The sequence below is a fragment of the Rhinoraja longicauda genome, chromosome 5 (genome assembly GCF_053455715.1).
Source record: "Rhinoraja longicauda isolate Sanriku21f chromosome 5, sRhiLon1.1, whole genome shotgun sequence".
In the NCBI taxonomy this organism is placed as follows: domain Eukaryota; kingdom Metazoa; phylum Chordata; class Chondrichthyes; order Rajiformes; family Arhynchobatidae; genus Rhinoraja; species Rhinoraja longicauda.
Window position 1 is genome coordinate 84,326,492 of NC_135957.1, and position 18,808 is coordinate 84,345,299.

An 18,808-nucleotide genomic window follows, 5' to 3' on the forward strand; every position below is an offset into this window, starting at 1 on the left:
GATAGATCAGCCATGATTGAATGGCAGAGTAGACTCGATGGGCCGAATGGCCTAATTCTGCTCCTACAACTTGCGAACCTATGTTCCATGAATGAATGAATAATTTGTGTGATAATTGAATGTGCCACATGTGACAAGTCGCAGTGAGATTCTTTGCTTACCTACCCATGGTATACAGTCTGAAGAAGGGTCTCGACCCGAAACGCCACCCATTCCTTCTCTCCTGAGGTGCTGCCTGACCTGCTGAGTTACTCCAGCGTTTTGTGAATAAATACCTTCAAGGTATACAAGTAGTCGCCACATAAAGGGCGCTGACAAAGTTTCAAAGTATCTTGAGCCAGGTCCTCCTTTGTTCTCCCCCTCCCTCATGGCACCCCCCCCCCCCCCCCCCACGATGGGTCCCACTCTGTTCCCGGCAGTGCATCTTCTGACTCCCAGGCAGCCCGACCTCGACCACCAGCTCTCTCAACACCCGCCGCACCGACCTCCTCCACCGACCGGTCCCACCCACCTGCATTTGGCTGATACCACTAAACCTATCCTATCCATGTAACTGTCCAAATGTCTTCTAATTTAGTTTAGTTTAGAGATACAGCTCAGAGACAGGCCCTTCGGTCGACTTTGTCCGCGCCGACCAGCGATCCCCGCACACTATATCTCTCCTACACCCACTGGGGACAATTTTTACATTTACCAAGCCAATTAACCTACATACCTCTACGTCTTTGGAGTGTGGGAGGAAACCGAAGATCTCGGAGAAAACCCACGCAGGTCACGGGGAGAACGTACAAACTCCGTACAGGCGGCGCCCGTAGTCGGGATGAAACCCGGGTCTCCGGCGCTGCATTCGCTGTAAGGCAGCAACTCTACCGCTGCGGTAGAGTTATATAACACTGCGGTATTTACACAGTGCGGTATATATATGCACTGCATATATGCACTAGTGCAGTAGTTATATAACACTGAGGATCAGAAGAACATAAGTGATAGGAGTAGAATCAGGCCATTCGGCCCATTTCAGGCACATTGCTGGTATCTTCCACTGTGAAGACTGATGCAAAAAAGTCATTCAACTCCTCTGCCATTTCTTTATTCCCCATTATCACTTCTCCTGCATCATTCTCCAACAGTCCAGCTTCCACCCTTGCCTCTTTCTTACTCTATATGTAACTGAAGAAACTCTTGCTATCCTCTTTTATATTATTAGCTAGCTTACCTTTGTATTTCATCTTTTCTCCCCGTATTGTCTTTTTAGTCACCATGTGTTGTTCTTTAAAAGCGTTCCAATCCTCTGGCTTCCCACTAATCTTTGCAATGTTACACGCCTTCTTGTTCTTAAGGGGTTGGACAGGCTAGATGCGGGAAGATTGTTCCCGATGTTGGGGAAGTCCAGAACTAGGGGTCACAGCTTAAGGATAAGGGGGAAGTCTTTTAGGACCGAGATGAGAAAACATTTCTTCACACAGAGTGGTGAGTCTGTGGAATTCTCTGCCACAGAAGGTAGTTGAGGCCAGTTCATTGGCTATATTTAAGAGGGAGTTAGATGTGGCCCTTGTGGCTAAAGGGATCAGGGGGTATGGAGAGAAGGCAGGTACAGGTTACCGAGCTGGATGATCAGCCATGATCATATTGAATGGCGGTACAGGCTCGAAGGGCCGAATGGCCTACTCCCGCACCTATTTTCTATGTTTCTATGTTTCTATGTTTCTATGTTTAGTTTTATACTGTCCTTGACTTCCCTTGTCAGCCACACTTGCCTCTTTCTCCCCCTAGAACCTTTCTTCCTCTTTGGAATGAAAAGATCCTGCACCTTCCGAATTATTCCCAGAAATTCCTGCCATTGCTGTTCCACCGTCATCCCTGCTAGGGTCCCTTTCCAGTCAACTTTGGCCAGCTCCTCCCTCATGCCTCTGTAGTTCGCTTTGCCCAGCTGCAATACCAACACATCCAATTTCACCTTCTCCCTTTCAAATTGCCGATTACAACTTATCACCTTGTGGTCGCTACCTCCTAATGTTTTCCTTTACCTTGAGTTCCCTTATCAAATTCCCTTAACGGAAGGGTTTTAGTTTAGAGATACAGCGCGGAAACAGGCCCTTCGGCCCACCGGGTCCGCGCCGACCAGCGATCCCCGCACATTAACACACTGTCCTACACCCACGAGGGACAATTTTTACATTTACCAAGCCAATTAACCTACAATCCTGCACGTCTTTGGAGTGTGGGAGGAAACCGAAGATCACGGAGAAAACCCACGCAGGTCACGGGGAGAACGTACAAACTCCGCACAGACAGCGCCCGTAGTCGGGATGGAACCCGGGTCTCCGGCGCTGCATTCGCTGTAAGGCAGCAACTCTACCGCTGCGCCACCGTGCCGGCTAAAACACCTTTTGTTGATTATCAAAAAACACAACTCCTCACTACCGCAAGTCAGAGTCAGAGTGGACAGCTATGTGCCGAGCCGGAAGAAATGGGGGAGATATTAAACAATTTCTTTTCTTCGGTATTTACCGAGGAGAAGGATATTGAATTATGTGAGGTAAGCGAAACAAGTAGAGTAGTGATGGAAATTAGGAGGATTAAAGAAGAGGAGGTACGGACACTTTTGAAGAATATAAAAGTGGATAAGTCTCCAGGTCCTGATAGGATATTCCCTAGGACATTGAGGGAAGTTAGTGCAGAAATAGCAGGGGCTATGACGGAAATATTTCAAACGTCATTAGAAACAGGGATGGTGCCGGAAGATTGGCGCATTGCGCATGTTGTGCCTTTGTTTAAAAAAGGTTCTAAAAGTAAACCTAGCAATTATAGACCTATTAGTTTGACGTCTGTGGTGGGAAAATTAATGGAAAAGATACTTAGGGACAATATATATAATTATTTGGATAATCAAGGCCTGATTAGAAACAGTCAACATGGATTTGTGCCTGGAAGGTCATGTTTGACTAATCTTCTTGAATTTTTTGAAGAGGTTACCAGGGAAATTGATAAGGGCAAGGCTGTGGATGTTGTCTATATGGACTTCAGTAAGGCATTTGACAAGGTTCCACATGGAAGGTTGATTAAGAAGGTTAAATCGTTGGGTATTAATAGTGAGGTTGCAAGATGGATTCAACAATGGCTGAATGGGAGATACCAGAGGGTAATGGTTGACAATTGTATGTCAGGTTGGAGGTCAGTGTCTAGTGGAGTGCCCCAAGGATCTGTGTTGGGTCCACTGTTGTTTGTCATTTACATTAATGATCTGGATGATGGTGTGGCAAATTGGATTAGTAAATATGCAGATGATACTAAGATAGGTGGAGTAGTTGATAGTGAGGTAGATTTTCAAAGTCTACAGAGAGACTTGGGCCTTTTGGAAGGGTGGGCTGAAAGATGGCAGATGGAGTTTAATGCTGATAAGTGTGAGGTGCTGCATTTTGGTAGGACAAATCAAAATAGGACGTACAGGGTAAATGGTAGGGAATTGAGGAATGCAGTGGAACAGAGGGATCTGGGAATAACTGTGCATTGTTCCCTGAAGGTGGAATCTCATGTGGATAGGGTGGCGAAGAAGGCGTTTGGTATGCACGGTGGCGCAGCGGTAGATTTGCTGCCTTACATCGCCAGAGACCCGGGATCGATCCCGACTACGGGTGCTGTCTGTACGGAGTTTGTACGTTCTCCCCGTGACCTGCGTGGGTTTTCTCCGAGATTGTCGGTTTCCTCCCACACTCCAAAGACGTAGAGGTTTGTAAGTAAATTGGCTTGGTAAATGTAAAAAATTGTCCCCAGTGTGTGTAGGATAGTGTTAATGTGCGGGGATCGCTGGTCAGCACAGATTCGTTGGGCCGAAGGGCCTGTTTCCCCACTGTATCTAGGGATCTGGGAATAACTGTGCATTGTTCCCTGAAGGTGGAATCTCATGTGGATAGGGTGGTGAAGAAGGCGTTTGGTATGCTTGCCTTTATAAATCAGAGCATCGAGTATAGAAGTTGGGATGTAATGTTGAAATTGTACAGGGCATTGGTGAGGCCGAATCTGGAGTATGGTGTGCAGTTCTGGTCGCCAAATTATAGGAAGGATGTCGACAAAATGGAGAGGGTACAGAGGAGATTTACTAGAATGTTGCCTGGGTTTCAGCACTTAGGCTACAGAGAGAGGTTGAACAGGTTGGGTCTTTATTCTTTGAAGCGTAGAAGGTTGAGGGGGGACTTGATAGAGGTTTTTAAAATTATGAGAGGGACGGACAGAGTTGACGTGGGTAGGCTTTTTCCTTTGAGAGTGGGGAAGATTCCAACAAGGGGACATAGCTTCAGAATTGAGGGACAAAGGTTTAGGGGTAACATGAGGGGGAACTTCTTTACTCAGAGGGTTGTGGCTGTATGGAATGGGCTTCCGGTGGAAGTGGTGGAGGCTGGCTCGATTTTATTATTTAAGAGTAAATTGGATAGGTATATGGATAGGAGGGGATTGGAGGGTTATGGTCTGAGTGCAGGTAGATGAGACTAGGTCAGGGAGAATGGTCGGCGTGGACTGGTAGGGCCGGACAGGCCTGTTTCCATGCTGTAGTTGTTATATGTTATATGTTATACCGCAAAGGGAAATGGGCAATGAATTCCTACCTTGATAGCAATATTTTCATATTAGAAATGCATACCAGCAAACCTGATACTGAAGTAGGGTCCCGACCCAAAACATCACCAATCCATGTCCTCCACAGATGCTGCCTAACCCGCTGAGTTACTCCTGCACTTTGTGTCATTTTTTTTGTACTTGTTTATATTCAGGATAGGTATATTTTGGGTTACTAAGGGTTTAGTTTAGTTTATTGTCACGTGTACCGAGGTACAGTAAAAAGCTTTTTTGTTGCGTGCTAACCAGTCAGCAGAAAGACAACGATTACAATCAAGCCGTCCACAGTGTAAAGATACAGGGCTCGAAGGGCCGAATGGCCCCCTCCTGCACCTATTGTCTATTGTCTATTGAAATAATGTAAGCTGCAAGATAAAGTCCAGTAAAGTCTGATTAAAGATAGTCCGAGGGTCTCCAATGAGGTAGATAGTAGTTCAGCACTGCTCTCTGGTTGTGGTAGGATGGTTCAGTTGCCTGATAACAGCTGGGACGAAACTGTCCCTGAATCTGGAGGTGTGCATTTCCAAAAGTATGTATCTCTTACCCAATGGGAGTGTGGAGAAGAGGGAGTGGCCAGGGTGCGACTGGTCCTTGATTATGCTGCTGGCCTTGCCGAGGCAGCTTGAGGTGTAAATGGAGCCAGTGGAAGGGATGTTGGTTTGTGTGATGGTCTGGGTTGCGTCCGCAATTCTCTGCAATTTATTGTGGTCTTGGATGGAGCTCGTTCAAGGGCATCTCGGGATGGTGAAATGGTGGGAATGTGGAGTTTGGACGGGCATGAGATTAGAATAGGTTCAAGTAGAAGATTTGTCTCTTCATTTGCATGGTGTCTTTCAAAACCTTGGGTAGGCCTGAAACACTTTAAAGCCAATTAAGTACTTGAATCGCCACTGTTGTAAAGTGGAAATCGCAACAGATAATGATGTACTGAATGTACAAGTAGGTGCACGGAATAAGAGCTGGAATAGACCGTAGACCGCTCAAGCCAGTTTTGCCTTTCACTGATGGGAGGCACGGTGGCGCAGCGGTAGAGTTGCTGCCTTACAGTGCCGGAGAACCGGGTTCCATCCCGACTACGGGTGCTGTCCATACGGAGTTTGCACGTTCTTCCTGTGACCTGCGTGGGTTTTATCCGGGATCTCCAGTTTCCTCCCACACTCCAAAGACATAGAGATTTGTAGGTTAATTGGCTTGGTATAATTGTGAATTGTCCCCAGTGTGTGTAGGATAATGTTAATGTGCGGAGATCGCCGGTCGGCACAGACACGGTCGACCGAAGGGCCTGTTTCCGCGCTGTATCTCTAAAAACTAAACTAATATCGCACCTGAACGTACGCATCAATCCAACATTTCCACAATGTTCCCACGTTCCGTGATTCCCTTTATGCCTCAGGGAATAGCTCTGCCCAAGACCGCAAGGTGAGTTGTAGATGTGGCCCAGTCCATCACACAGGCCACACTCCCCACCATTGACAGAGGTAGAGTGGAACGCTTTGTTTTTGCATGCTATCCAATTAATCAAATTAGATAATACTGTACAAGTATGTAGGTTAATTGGCTGGGTAGATGTAAAAAATTGTCCCTAGTGGGTGTAGGATAGTGTTAATGTACGGGGATCACTGGGCGGCACGGACTTGGAGGGCCGAAAAGGCCTGTTTCCGGCTGTATATATATGATATGATGATATGTACATAAGTACAATCAAGCCAATCGCAAGTACAATAGGTAAAGCAAAGTGGAAGATACAGAGTGCAGAATCTTAGTTTTTAGTTTATTTAGTTTAGAGATACAGCACGGAAACAGGCACTTTCGGCCCACCAGGTCCGCGCCGACCAGCGATCCCCGCACACTAACACTATCCTATACCCACTGGGGACAATTTTTACATTTGCCCAGCCATTTAACCTACAAACCTGCACGTCTTTGGAGTGTGGGAAGAAACCGAAGATCTCGGAGAAAACCAACGCAGGTCACAGGGAGAACGTACAAACACCGTACAGGCAACACCCGTAGTCAGGATCGAACCTGGGTCTCCAGCGCTGCATTCGCTGTAAGGCAGCAACTCTACCGCTGCACCACCATGGCCGCCATCTTGTCGCACATCAGTTCCAGAGACAAAGTCCAATGTCCGCAACGGGGTAGAGGTGAATCGGACAGTACCCTAGCTTATGGAAGGGCCGTTCAGAAGCCTGATAACAGAGGGGAGGAAGCTGTTCCTGAGTCTGGTGGTGCGCGCTTTCAAGCTTCTGTACCTCCTGCCGGACGGGAGCGGGGAGCGGAAGGAATGACCGGGATGGGACAAGTCTTTGATTATGTTGACTGCTTTTCCAAGGCAATGTGGTACAATGAAGTCAATGGTGGTGAGTCCGGTCTGTGCGATGGACTGGGTTACATCCACAACCCTGCAATTTATTGCGGTCTTGGGCAGAGCTGTTCCCAAACCAAGCTGTGATGCAACTGATGGTATGCTTTCTATGGGGGATCTATAGTCATTCTCAAAATTAGTTCTTCTTAAGTTCCCCTCAATCTACTAGGATGGACGAACATTTTGAGGAAGAGTCCTGACCCAAAACGTCGCCTGTTTCTTCCCTCAGATTCAGATGCTACCCGACCCGCAGAGTTCCTCCAGCACTTTGTGTTTTGCTCAACATTCCAGCAACTGCAGTTCCTTGTGTCTGCACCCTTTTTTGTACCACACACAAAGTGCTGGAGGAACTCAGGGAGTCAGGCGACAACCATGGTTAATTTACCTATTTTAGAAACAAGGAGTTGCAAATGCTAGTTTACCAAAAAAGAGACGCAAAGTTCTGGAGTAACTCAGTGAGTCGGGAAGTATCTCTGGAGAACATAACGAGAGGATTTGAGTATAGGAGTAAAGAGGTCCTTCTGCAGTTGTATAGGGCACTGGTGAGACCCCATCTGGAGTACTGTGTTCAGTTTTGGTCTCCTAATTTGAGGAAGGACATCCTTGCTATTGAGGCTGTGCAGCGTAGGTTCGCGAGGTTAATTCCCGGGATGGCGAGACGGTCATGTGAGGAAAGATTGGAAAGACTGGGCTTGTATTCACTGGAATTTAGAAGGATGAGAGGGGATCATATAAAAAAAAGTATAACATTTATAAAAGGACTGGACAAGCTCGATGCAGGAAAAATGTTCCCAATGTTGCGGGTGTCCAGAACCAGGGACCACAGTCTAAGAATAAAGGGGAGGCCATTTAAAACTGAGGTGAGAAAAAACTTTTTCACCCCGAGTTGTGAATTTGTGGAATTCTCTGGCGTGGAAGGCAGTGGAGGCCAATGCACTGGATGAATTTAAAAGAGAGTTAGATAGAGCTCTAGGGGCTAGTGGAATCAAGGCGTATGGGGAGAAGGCAGGCACGGGTTACTGATTGTGGATGATCAGCCATGATCACAATGAATGGCGGTGCTGGCTCGAAGGGCCAAATGGCCTCCTCCTGCACCTATTTTCTATGTTTCTATGTCTATGTTTAACATGGATATGTAACGTTTCGGGTCAGGATACCTTCTTCAGTGTAATTGAAGGAGGGAGGAAAGAAATCTGGTAAGAGAGGAGGGGCGGGACAAAGCGTGGCAGGCAAGGGGGCGCGTTGATGAGCAGGTGGTTGGAACAAAGGCCAGAGGTGAAAAGGCAGAAGGTGTGAGACAAAAGGAATGAAGAGTAGTTAATTGTGGAGCCAGAGGAAAGAATACGTGGAAGGGGAGAAAAGGGGAGGGAAAAATGGCTGTGTCCAGGTGGGCCAAAGTGAAGGAGGGGGGGTGGGGAGAAGGGAATGTTGTGGTGGGGGGGGGGGGGGGTGGGGAGAAGGGAATGTTGTGGTGGGGGGGGGGGGATGGGGGGAGAAAGTGGAAGGGGGAGTAGGGTGGGGGTGTTAGAGGTTATCTAAAACTGGAGAATTCAACATTTATGCCGTGGGATTGTAAGCTGCCCGAGTGGAATGTGAGGTGCTGTTTCTGGCCGAGACACATCTGGCTGGGTCTGAAGAAGGGTCTCGACCCGAAACGTCACCCATTCCTTCTCGCCAGAGATGCTGCCTGACCCGCTGAGCTACTCCAGCTTTTAGTGTCTGTCTTCGGTGTAAACCAGCGTCTGCAGTTCCTTCCGACACATGAGGCACTGTTTCTCCAGTTTGCTTGTGGCCTCACTCTGACTTTGGAGGACTAGGGTTGCCAACTTTCTCACTCCCAAACAAGGGACAAAAGGTGACAATAGACAATAGGCAATAGGTGCAGGAGTAGGCTATTTGGCCCTTCGAGCCAGCACCGCTATGCAATGTGATCATGGCTGAACATTCTCAATTAGTACCCCGTTCTTGCCCTCTCCCCATACCCGCTGACTCCGCTATCTTTAAGAGCTCTATCTAGCTCTCTCTTGAAAGCATTCAGGGAATTGGCCTCCACTGCCTTCCGGGGCAGAGAATTCCACAGATTCACAACTCTCTGACAGGAAACTGCACCTGCCATGCATCCGCCCACTCACACAACCTGTCCAAGACACCCTGCAACCTCATAGCATCTTCCTCACAGTTCATACTGCCACCCAGCTTTGTGTCATCTGCAAATTTGCTAATGTTACTTTTAATCCCTTCATCTGTCATTAATGTATATTGTAAATAGCTGCGGTCCCAGCACCGAGCCTTGCGGTACCCCACTAGTCACTGCCTGCTATTCTGAAAGGGTAATGTCATCCAGCCAGTGCTGGAGTAACTCAGCGGGCAAGGCAGCATCTCTGGAGAACATGGATAGGTGACGTTTCACAGAGTGCTGGAGTAACTCAGCGGGTCAGGCAACATCTGTGGAGAACATGGATAGGTAACGTTTCACAGAGTGCTGGAGTAACTCAGCGGGTCAGGCAGCATCTCTGCAGAAAAGGAATGGGTGACGTTTTGGGTCGGGACCCTTCTTCCGACAGAGTGGGGGTGGGGGGGGGGGGGGAGGCGAGAAACGACCAAGATCAACCAGGACCTGCAACAAATGACCACAGGCAGGGTGATGCCCTGGTGGGCCCATTGTTGGCTCAGGAAGGTGTGAACTCAAGGTATTAATACAATGTGGAGAACTGTGCAACTGCTTAAATGACTAGGATGGGGAGCAGGGGGCAAAGAGGGAGGGGAGGGTAAGGAGAAGTTACTTAAAATTAGAGAAATCGGATTAGAGATATACTTATGAGATGCTGTTCCTCCAGTTTGCGTGTGGTCTCCCTCTGGCAATGGAGGAGGCCCAGGGCAGAAAGATCAGGGTGGGAATGTGAAGAGGAGTTAAAATGGTTGGCAGCTGGGAGTGGGGTTGCCAACTTTCCCACACTCAAATAAGAGACAAAAGGTGACGTCACTGCCCCGTGCCCCACGTGACCTCACCCAGCCGGCGGCCACGTGTCCCGCTCCACCAATATATACATTGTGTACGCAAGCAAAGACTCTCACTGTGCCTCGTGACATGTGTCAATAAAGTACTCCATTCCTCGCCGCGGCCCCTCTAATGCCTTCCTCCCCGCTCTCTCTCCACCTGCAGCCGTGCAACACGAGAGGGGGCCCAGGACGTCCACCATCAGGAAGCAGGTGGCGCTCTACTTCCGGGGGCACAAGGAGGTGAGCGGCGGGGTCACGGCCTACCCCTCGGCCGCCCTGCCCGGCCCGGCCTTCTTCACCGCTGTAACCCAGCTGGAGACGCACAACATCGACCTGACCTCCGGCTCAGACCGTCAGGCCCTGATGGGCTTGCCACAGCCAACACCAAAGGTGAGCACTCCTTTGTACCATGGCAACCACTGCTGCCTTCCCATGAGTCATAGGGTCATAGGGTCACTGTTATAGGGTCATAGTCATAGGGTCATGGGGTCATAGAGTCATATAGGGTCATAGAGTCACTGTTATAGGTTCATAGTCATAGGATCATGGGGTCATAGAGTCATATAGGGTGATAGGGTCATAGAGTCACTGTTATAGGGTCATAGAGTCATATAGGGTCATAGAGTCATAGGGTCTGTCATAGGATCATAGGGTCATGGGGTCATAGAATCATACAGGGTCATACAGTCATTGGTTCATAGAGTCATGGAATCATTGGGCCTTCACGCCCACGTTGGTTTTGCGTACAGCCAGTCACCCCGGGCGACTCGCCAGCAGCCTCACGAGAAGGTCCAGCCACAAGAGCTCAACACCAACTCCAAGGACAGATGCACGAATTGGCCTTATCTGCGCACGGGTTATGATTGGTGAGAATGTAGGTGAAAGGGGCTTCTGAAATAAACGGGACACAAGGTGTCTGGCTCGGCCAAGTGACGTTTGTTCTTTGCTTTCTGTCGTGGGATTCAGTTGATCCTACCGAGACATGGAGTCAAGAGGCGATAGTTTAATTTAGTTTATTGTCACGTGTTCCGAGGTGCAGTGAAAAGCTTTTAGTGCGTGCCAACCAGTCAATGGAAAGACTATACATGATCACAACCAAGCCGTCCACAGTGGACAGATACAGGATAAAGGGTACAACCTTTAGTGCAAGATAAAGTCCAGTAGAATCCGATCAATGATAGTCCGAGGGTCTTCAATAAGGTAGATAGTAGCTCAGGCCCTCTCGTTGTTGGTAGGACGGTTCAGGTGCCTGATAACAGCCGGGAAGAAACTGTCCCTGAATCTGAGGTGTGCGTTTTCACACTTCTGTACCTCTTGCCCGATGGGAGAGGGGAGAAGAGGGTGTGGCCGGGGTGCGACTCGTTCTTGATTATGCTGCTGGCCTTGCCGAGGCAGTGCGGGGTAGAAATGGAGTTAATGGAAGGGAGGTTGGTCTGTGTGATGGTCTGGGCTGGGTCCACAATTTGCTGCAATTTCTTGCGGTCTTGGATGGAGCTGTTCCATCCAGGGGGTATGGGGAGAAGGCAGGAACAGGGTATTGATTGAGAATGATCAGCCATGATCACATTGAATGGTGGTGCTGGCTCGAAGGGCCGAATGGCCTACTCCTGCACCTATTGTCTATAGTCTATTGTTCCCAAACCGAGCTGTGATGCATCCTGATAAAATGCTTTCTATGGTGCATCTGTAGAAGTCGGTGAGAGTTGTTGGGCGATTGGTGAGAGATGGGCATCTGTGTGGGTCTTTGATGATGCTGGCTGCATTTTTGAGGCAGCGACTCCTGCAGATGCCTTCGATGGTGGGGAGGTCGGTACCCGTGATGGACCGGGCAGTGTCCGCCATTTTTTGCAGTCTTTGTTCCTGGGCATTTGAGTTGCCAAACCAGGCCATGATACAACGGGACAATATGCTCTCTACTGTACGCTCGTATAAGTACAATGGACTATTTGGCGATATCCTGGGATGGCAGGACTTTCATATGAAGAAAGACTGGATAGACTCGGCTTGTACTCGCTGGAATTTAGAAGATTGAGGGGGGATCTTATAGAAACTTACAAAATTATTAAGGGGTTGGACAGGCTAGATGCAGGAAGATTGTTCCCGATGTTGGGGAAGTCCAGAACAAGGGGTCACAGTTTAAGGATAAGGGGGAAGTCTTTTAGGACCGAGATGAGAAAGTTTTTTTTCACACAGAGAGTGGTGAGTCTGTGGAATTCTCTGCCACAGAAGGTAGTTGAGGCCAGTTCATTGGCTATATTTAAGAGGGAGTTAGATGTGGCCCTTGTGGCTAAAGGGATCAGGGGGTATGGAGAGAGGGCAGGTACAGGATACTGAGTTGGATGTTCAGCCATGATCATATTGAATGGGGGTGCAGGCTCGAAGGGCCGAATGGCCTACTTCTGCACCTATTTTCTATTTTTCTATGTTTCTATGATATACCAAGTCTCCACAATGTTCCAAAGAATCACTCCAAAGTATCACACACACACACACACACAGGCAATGATCAACAGAGTATTATATTTGTTTGTGGCTGTTCTCTGTTGTACAAGCATAAGGGTTCAGAGAGGATGGGCGTCACGGTGGCGCAGCGGTAGAGTTGCTGCCTTACAGCGAATGCAGCGCCGGAGACCCAGGTTCCATCCCGACTACGGGCGCTGTCTGCACGGAGTTTGTACGTTCTCCCCGTGACCTGCGTGGGTTTTCTCCAAGATCTTCGGTTTCCTCCCACACTCCAAAGATGTACAGGTTTGTAGGTTAATTGGCTTAGTAAATGTAAAAATTGTCCCTAGTGGGTATAGGATAGTGTTAATGTGCGGGGATCGCTGGTCGTCACGGACCTGGTGGGCCGAAAGGGCCTGTTTCCGCGCTGTATCTCTAAAGAAAAATTTACCAGGATGTTGCCAGAACTCGAGGGACTGAGCTACAGAGAGAGGGTGAGCTGGCTGGGTCTCTATTCCATGGAGTGCAGGAGGATGAGGGGAGATCTTATAGAGGTGTACAAAATCATGAGAGGAATAGATCGGGTAGATGCAGAGTCTTTTACCCAGAGTAGGGGAATCGAGAACCAGAGGACATGTTCAAAGTGAAGGGGAAAAGATTTAATAGGAATCCGAGGGGTAACATTTTCACAGTGGGTGGTGGGTGTACGGGACAAGCTGCCAGAGGAAGTAGTTGAGGCTGGGACTAATCCTATCATTTAAGAAACAGTTGGACAGGTACATGGATAGGACAGGTTTGGAGGGATATGGACCAAGTGCAGGCAAAAAAACTTTTTCAGTCAGAGAGTTATGAATCTGTGGAATTCTCTGCCTCAGAAGGCAGTGGAGGCCAATTCTCTGAATGCATTCAAGAGAGAGCTGGATAGAGCTCTTAAGGATAGCGGAGTCAGGGGGTATGGGGAGAAGGCAGGAACGGGGTACTGATTGAGAATGATCAGCCATGATCACATTGAATGGCAGTGCTGGCTCGAAGGGCCAAATGGCCTCCTCCTGCACCTATTGTCTATTGTCTATTGTCTATAAGTGGGACTAGGGTAGCTAGGACATTGTGTGGGCGAGTTGGGCCGAAGGGCCTGTTTCCACACTGTATCACTCTGTGACTCTATGACTCTAAGAAGTAGTTGGGGCTGGTACGATGACAACATTTAAAATACTCACGGACAGGTACCTCTATGTTGTTGCGTGTCCTGCCCCGGGTGTGAACCCAGGCTGACCAGCTGTGAATGGATTCCGTTGCTTAATCCGCGGTGGAAGCTGGGCAGGGCGGCTGCGTTTGCTTCCCTTTGTGGCGTTGTGTGGCAAGCCATCGCCCATTGATAGCACAACAATCTCTCTGGCGACTGTGCTGTGCTGTGCTGATTGACTCCAGCGTAACCCGATCCCTGAAAGTGAAAGCGATCCCACTGCACAGAGCCAAACATTCCCCGCTACCTGCACTCCCAGCGGCACCAACACATTAGACAGATGCAAAGTGCCGGAGTAACTCAGCGGGTCAAGCAGCATCTCTGGAGGGAAGTGTGGGATTAAACCGGAGCACCCAGAGAAAACCCACAAGGTCACAGGGAGAACGTACAAACTCCGTACAGACAGCACCCGTGGTCGGGTTCACACCTGAGTCTCTGGCGCTGTAAACATAGAAACATAGAAACATAGAAAATAGGCGCAGGAGTAGGCCATTCGGCCCTTCGAGCCTGCACCGCTATTCAATATGATCATGGCTGATCTTCCAACTCAGTATCCCGTACCTGCCTTCTCTCCGTACCCCCTGATCCCTTTAGCCACAAGGGCCACATCTAACTCCCTCTTAAATATAGCCAATGAACTGGCCTCAACTACCTTCTGTGGCAGAGAATTCCACAGATTCACCACTCTCTGTGTGAAAAAAAATGTTCTCATCTCGGTCCTAAAAGACTTCCCCCTTATCCTTAAACTGTGACCCCTTGTTCTGGACTTCCCCAACATCGGGAACAATCTTCCTGCATCTAGCCTGTCCAACCCCTTAAGAATTTTGTAAGTTTCTATAAGATCCCCCCTCAATCTTCTAAATTCCAGCGAGTACAAGCCGAGTCTATCCAGTCTCTCTTCATATGAAAGTCCTGCCATCCCAGGAACCAATCTGGTGAATCTGTGGGACAGACAGTAACTCTATCGCTGCGCCACCGTGCCGCCTCTGAGACTGAAGCGGCCATTTTAAAAAAGTGTGAGGCACTTTAAATTGTGCAGATTTGTAGGTGTTTTTAAAAAGAGAGCAGATCATTTCCAACAGGTACAGGCATGTTTGCCAGCAAAGCCACCTAGCGATGCACATATCAACTTACCTCAAGTAGTTATTAGTGACTATTGTAGCCCCTAAGCCATTAGTATCCAAAACGCAGAGGGCTCGAGGAATTTAGCAGGTCAATGGCACAGCGGTAGAGTTGCTGCCTCACACCGCCATAGACCTGGGTTTGATCCTGACTATGGCTGCCATCTGTATGGAGTTTGCACGTTTCCGTGTGACCGCGTGGGTTTGCTCCGGTTTCCCCCCACTCTCTAATGACGTACAGGTTGTAGATTAATTGGCTTCTCTAAGTTGTAAAATTGTCCCTAGTGTGTAGGATAGTGTACAGGGTGGTTGCTGGTAGGCACGGACTCGGTGGGCCGAAAGGCCTGTTTCCTCGCTGTGTCACTAAAGTCTAAAGTCAGACTGGTGGTGTATGTTGGTCGGCATGGGCAAGATGGGCCGAATGGCCTTTTACTGCGCTATAAGGCAAAAAAAATGTACACTCATCAAAAGGCTTCATCTACGTACAGGCCCAAAACCGATTTTACAGCACTTGGTTCCAGAGCCTTCCTGGATGATCCCTGTTGCCGGAGCAACAGAGGTCACGGCCTCTGAGAGAGGGGTCCAACAGTACCGGAACTTTCCGCCTAGGCCGTCAAGGGGCCCAAGATACCGGCCTGCAAAGTTGGCCTCAGGAGTCGGTTGCTGCCGGCCGGAGTTCCAGAGCCCCCGGCCGCAGGGGGCAGATTCGACCCGTCGATCGGCCATGGAAGTCCCGACGAGGTCGAGATCGGCCGCCTCACCCGGCCTGGGCCCCACATTTTCGGGGGGACTTCTGGGGGGGGGATTTCAAGTGCGCTCTCTGTGCGGAGTAAAGGAGGTGCCGGACCCAACAGTTATAACATATAACATATAACAACTACAGCATGGAAACAGGCCTGTCCGGCCCTACCAGTCCACGCCGACCATTCTCCCTGACCTAGTCTCATCTACCTGCACTCAGACCATAACCCTCCAATCCCCTCCTATCCATATACCTATCCAATTTACTCTTAAATAATAAAATCGAGCCAGCCTCCACCACTTCCTCCGGAAGCCCATTCCATACAGCCACAACCCTCTGAGTAAAGAAGTTCCCCCTCATGTTACCCCTAAACCTTTGTCCCTCAATTCTGAAGCTATGTCCCCTTGTTGGAATCTTCCCCACTCTCAAAGGGAAAAGCCTACCCACGTCAACTCTGTCCGTCCCTCTCAAAATTTTAAAAACCTCTATCAAGTCCCCCCTCAACCTTCTACGCTCCAAAGAATAAAGACCCAACCTGTTCAACCTCTCTCTGTAGCCTAAGTGCTGAAACCCAGGCAACATTCTAGTAAATCTCCTCTGTACCCTCTCCATTTTGTCGACATCCTTCCTATAATTGGCGACCAGAACTGCACACCATACTCACAGTTGCCGGGAAATCGGTGGAGTTGTGCGATAAATATTGTTTGTTGTTCTTCTGCTCTGCCCTCAACGTGTGTTCCTTGGCCTCGGCCTAGTCCGTCTTGGCCCACGTGATCTCCCGGCTGCCAAACATTTTAACGCCCCCTCGCATTCCCACACTGACCTTTCTGTCCTGGGCCTCCTCCACTGTCAGAGTGAGGCCCAGCGGAAAAATTGGAGGAACAGCACCTCATATTTCGCTTGGGCAGCTTACACCCCAGTGGTATGAACACCTCTTCATGCCTCCTCACGCTACTTCGACAAGGCCAGCAGCATAATCAAGGACGAGTTGCACCCTGGCCACTCCCTCTTCTCCCCTCTCCCATCGGGCAAAAGGTACAGAAGTGTGAAAACGCACACCTCCAGAGTCAGGGACAGTATCATCCCAGCTGTTATCAGGCAACTGAACCATCCTACCACAACCAGAGAGTGGTCCTGAACTACTATCTACCTCATTGGTGACCCTCGGACTATCTTTGATTTGAGTTTACTGGCTTTACCTTGCACTAAACGTTATTCACTTATCATGTATCTGTACACAGTGAATGGATTAATTGTCATCATCTATTGTCTTTCCGCTGACTGGTTCGCACGCAACAAAGGCTTTTCATGAACATCGACTTCTCCAACTTTAGATAGTTCCTCTGTCCCTCTCTTCCCCTCCTCCTTCCCAGATCTCCCTCTATCTCCCTGTCTCCACCTATATCCTTCCTTTGTCCCGCCCCCCTGACATCAGTCTGAAGAAGGGTCTCGACCCGAAACGTCACCCATTCCTTCTCTCCTGAGATGCTGCCTGACCTGCTGAGTTACTCCAGCATTTTGTGAATAAATACCTTCACTGTACCTCTGTACACGTGACAATAAAGTGAACTGCACTCCGCCCTCGACGCTCTGCCAGTTCCACTGTTTGCATCCGCAAATCCCTTCGTTATCACCTCTTCCACAGCCAACAATGGACCATTGTGGGCTCCCGCTTTCCTTGGTCATCGGTGCCGGCTCTGATCTGTTCCGTACCTTTTCACACCCTCGGTTTCCCTCTCCCCTGACTGACCCTCAGTCTGAAGGAGGGTCTCGAACACCAAAACGCCGCCGATCCACGTCCCCTTCACGGACGCCGGCCGAGCCGCTGAGTTACTCCAGCACTTTTGTGTCTGTTTCCTTTCACGCAGTACCCGCACGAGGTAAACGGAGCGCCCATGTACCTGTACGAGGTGGCCACAGAGTCGGTGTGTGAATCCGCCGCCAGGCTGCTCTTCATGAGTATCAAGTGGGCCAAGAGCGTGCCAGCCTTCTCCACGCTGCCCTTCCAGGACCAGGTGAGTGGGCACCTAAGCTGGAGCGCACAAAGTCCTGTACCCTGGGCAGGGGAATCACCAACCGGGGGTTAAATGTGAGGTTATCCACTTTGGTGGCAAGAACAGGAAAGCAGACTATTATCTGAATGGTGGCCGATTAGGAGAAGGGGAGATGCAACGAGACCTGGGTGTCGTGGTACACCAGTCATTGAAAGTAGGCATGCAGGTGCAGCAAGAAAGCGAATGGTATGTTGGCATTCATAGCGAGGGGATTTGAGCATAGGAGCAGGGAGGTTCTGCTGCAGTTGTACAGGGCATTGGTGAGACCACACCTGGAGTATTGCGTACAGTTTTGGTCTCCTAATCCGAGGAAAGACATTCTTGCCATAGAGGGAGTACAGAGAAAGTCTGAAGAAGGGTCTCGACCCGAAACGTCACCCATTCCTTCTCTCCCGAGATGCTGCCTGACCTGCTGAGTTACTCCAGCATTTTGTGAATAAAAAGGTTCACCAGATTGATTCCTGGGATGGCAGGACTTTCATATGAAGAAAGACTGGATAGACTCGGCTTGTACTCGCTGGAATTTAGAAGATTGAGGGGGGATCTTATAGAAACTTACAAAATTCTTAAGGGGTTGGACAGGCTAGATGCAGGAAGATTGTTCCCGATGTTGGGAAAGTCCAGAACAAGGGGTCACAGTTTAAGGATAAGGGGGAAGTCTTTTAGGACCGAGATGAGAACGTTTTTTTTCACACAGAGAGTGGTGAATCTGTGGAATTCTCTGCCACAGAAGGTAGTTGAGGCCAGTTCATTGGCTATATTTAAGAGGGAGTTAGATGTGGCCCTTGTGGCTAAAGGGATCAGGGGGTATGGAGAGAAGGCAGGTACAGGATACTGAGTTGGATGATCAGCCATGATCATATTGAATGGCGGTGCAGGGTCGAAGGGCCGAATGGCCTACTCCTGCTATTTTCTATGTTTCTATGTTTCTATGAATGTAATCCAAAAGGAACTGCAGATGGCAGCAGGTGGCGCAGCGGTAGAGTTGCTGCCGTACAGCGCCAGAGACCCGGGTTCCATCCTGACTACGGCGTGCTGTCTGTACAGAGTTTACACCTTCTCCCCGTGACCTGTGTGGGACCAGAGGTCATAGTCTCAGAATTAAAGGTCGTTCCTTTAGGGAGGAATTGCTTTAGTCAGAGGGTGGTGAATCTGTGGAACTCATTGCCACAGAAGGCTGTGGAGGCCAAGTCAATGGATATTTTTAAGGCGGAGATTGACAGATTC

At 49.2% G+C, this 18,808-nt stretch overlaps 1 protein-coding gene across 2 annotated transcripts in view; it reads left to right on the top strand.

The window, feature by feature from the left end:
- Window positions 1–18,808, top strand: part of nr2e1 (nuclear receptor subfamily 2, group E, member 1) — a 66,049-nt gene that overhangs the window by 25,518 nt on the left and 21,723 nt on the right. For both annotated transcript variants that reach the window (XM_078400254.1, XM_078400253.1), the window contains 2 exons: window positions 10,143–10,369; window positions 17,396–17,542. In XM_078400254.1, the coding sequence (XP_078256380.1) occupies window positions 10,143–10,369; window positions 17,396–17,542 (374 nt within the window). The remainder of the gene's footprint in view (window positions 1–10,142; window positions 10,370–17,395; window positions 17,543–18,808) is intronic.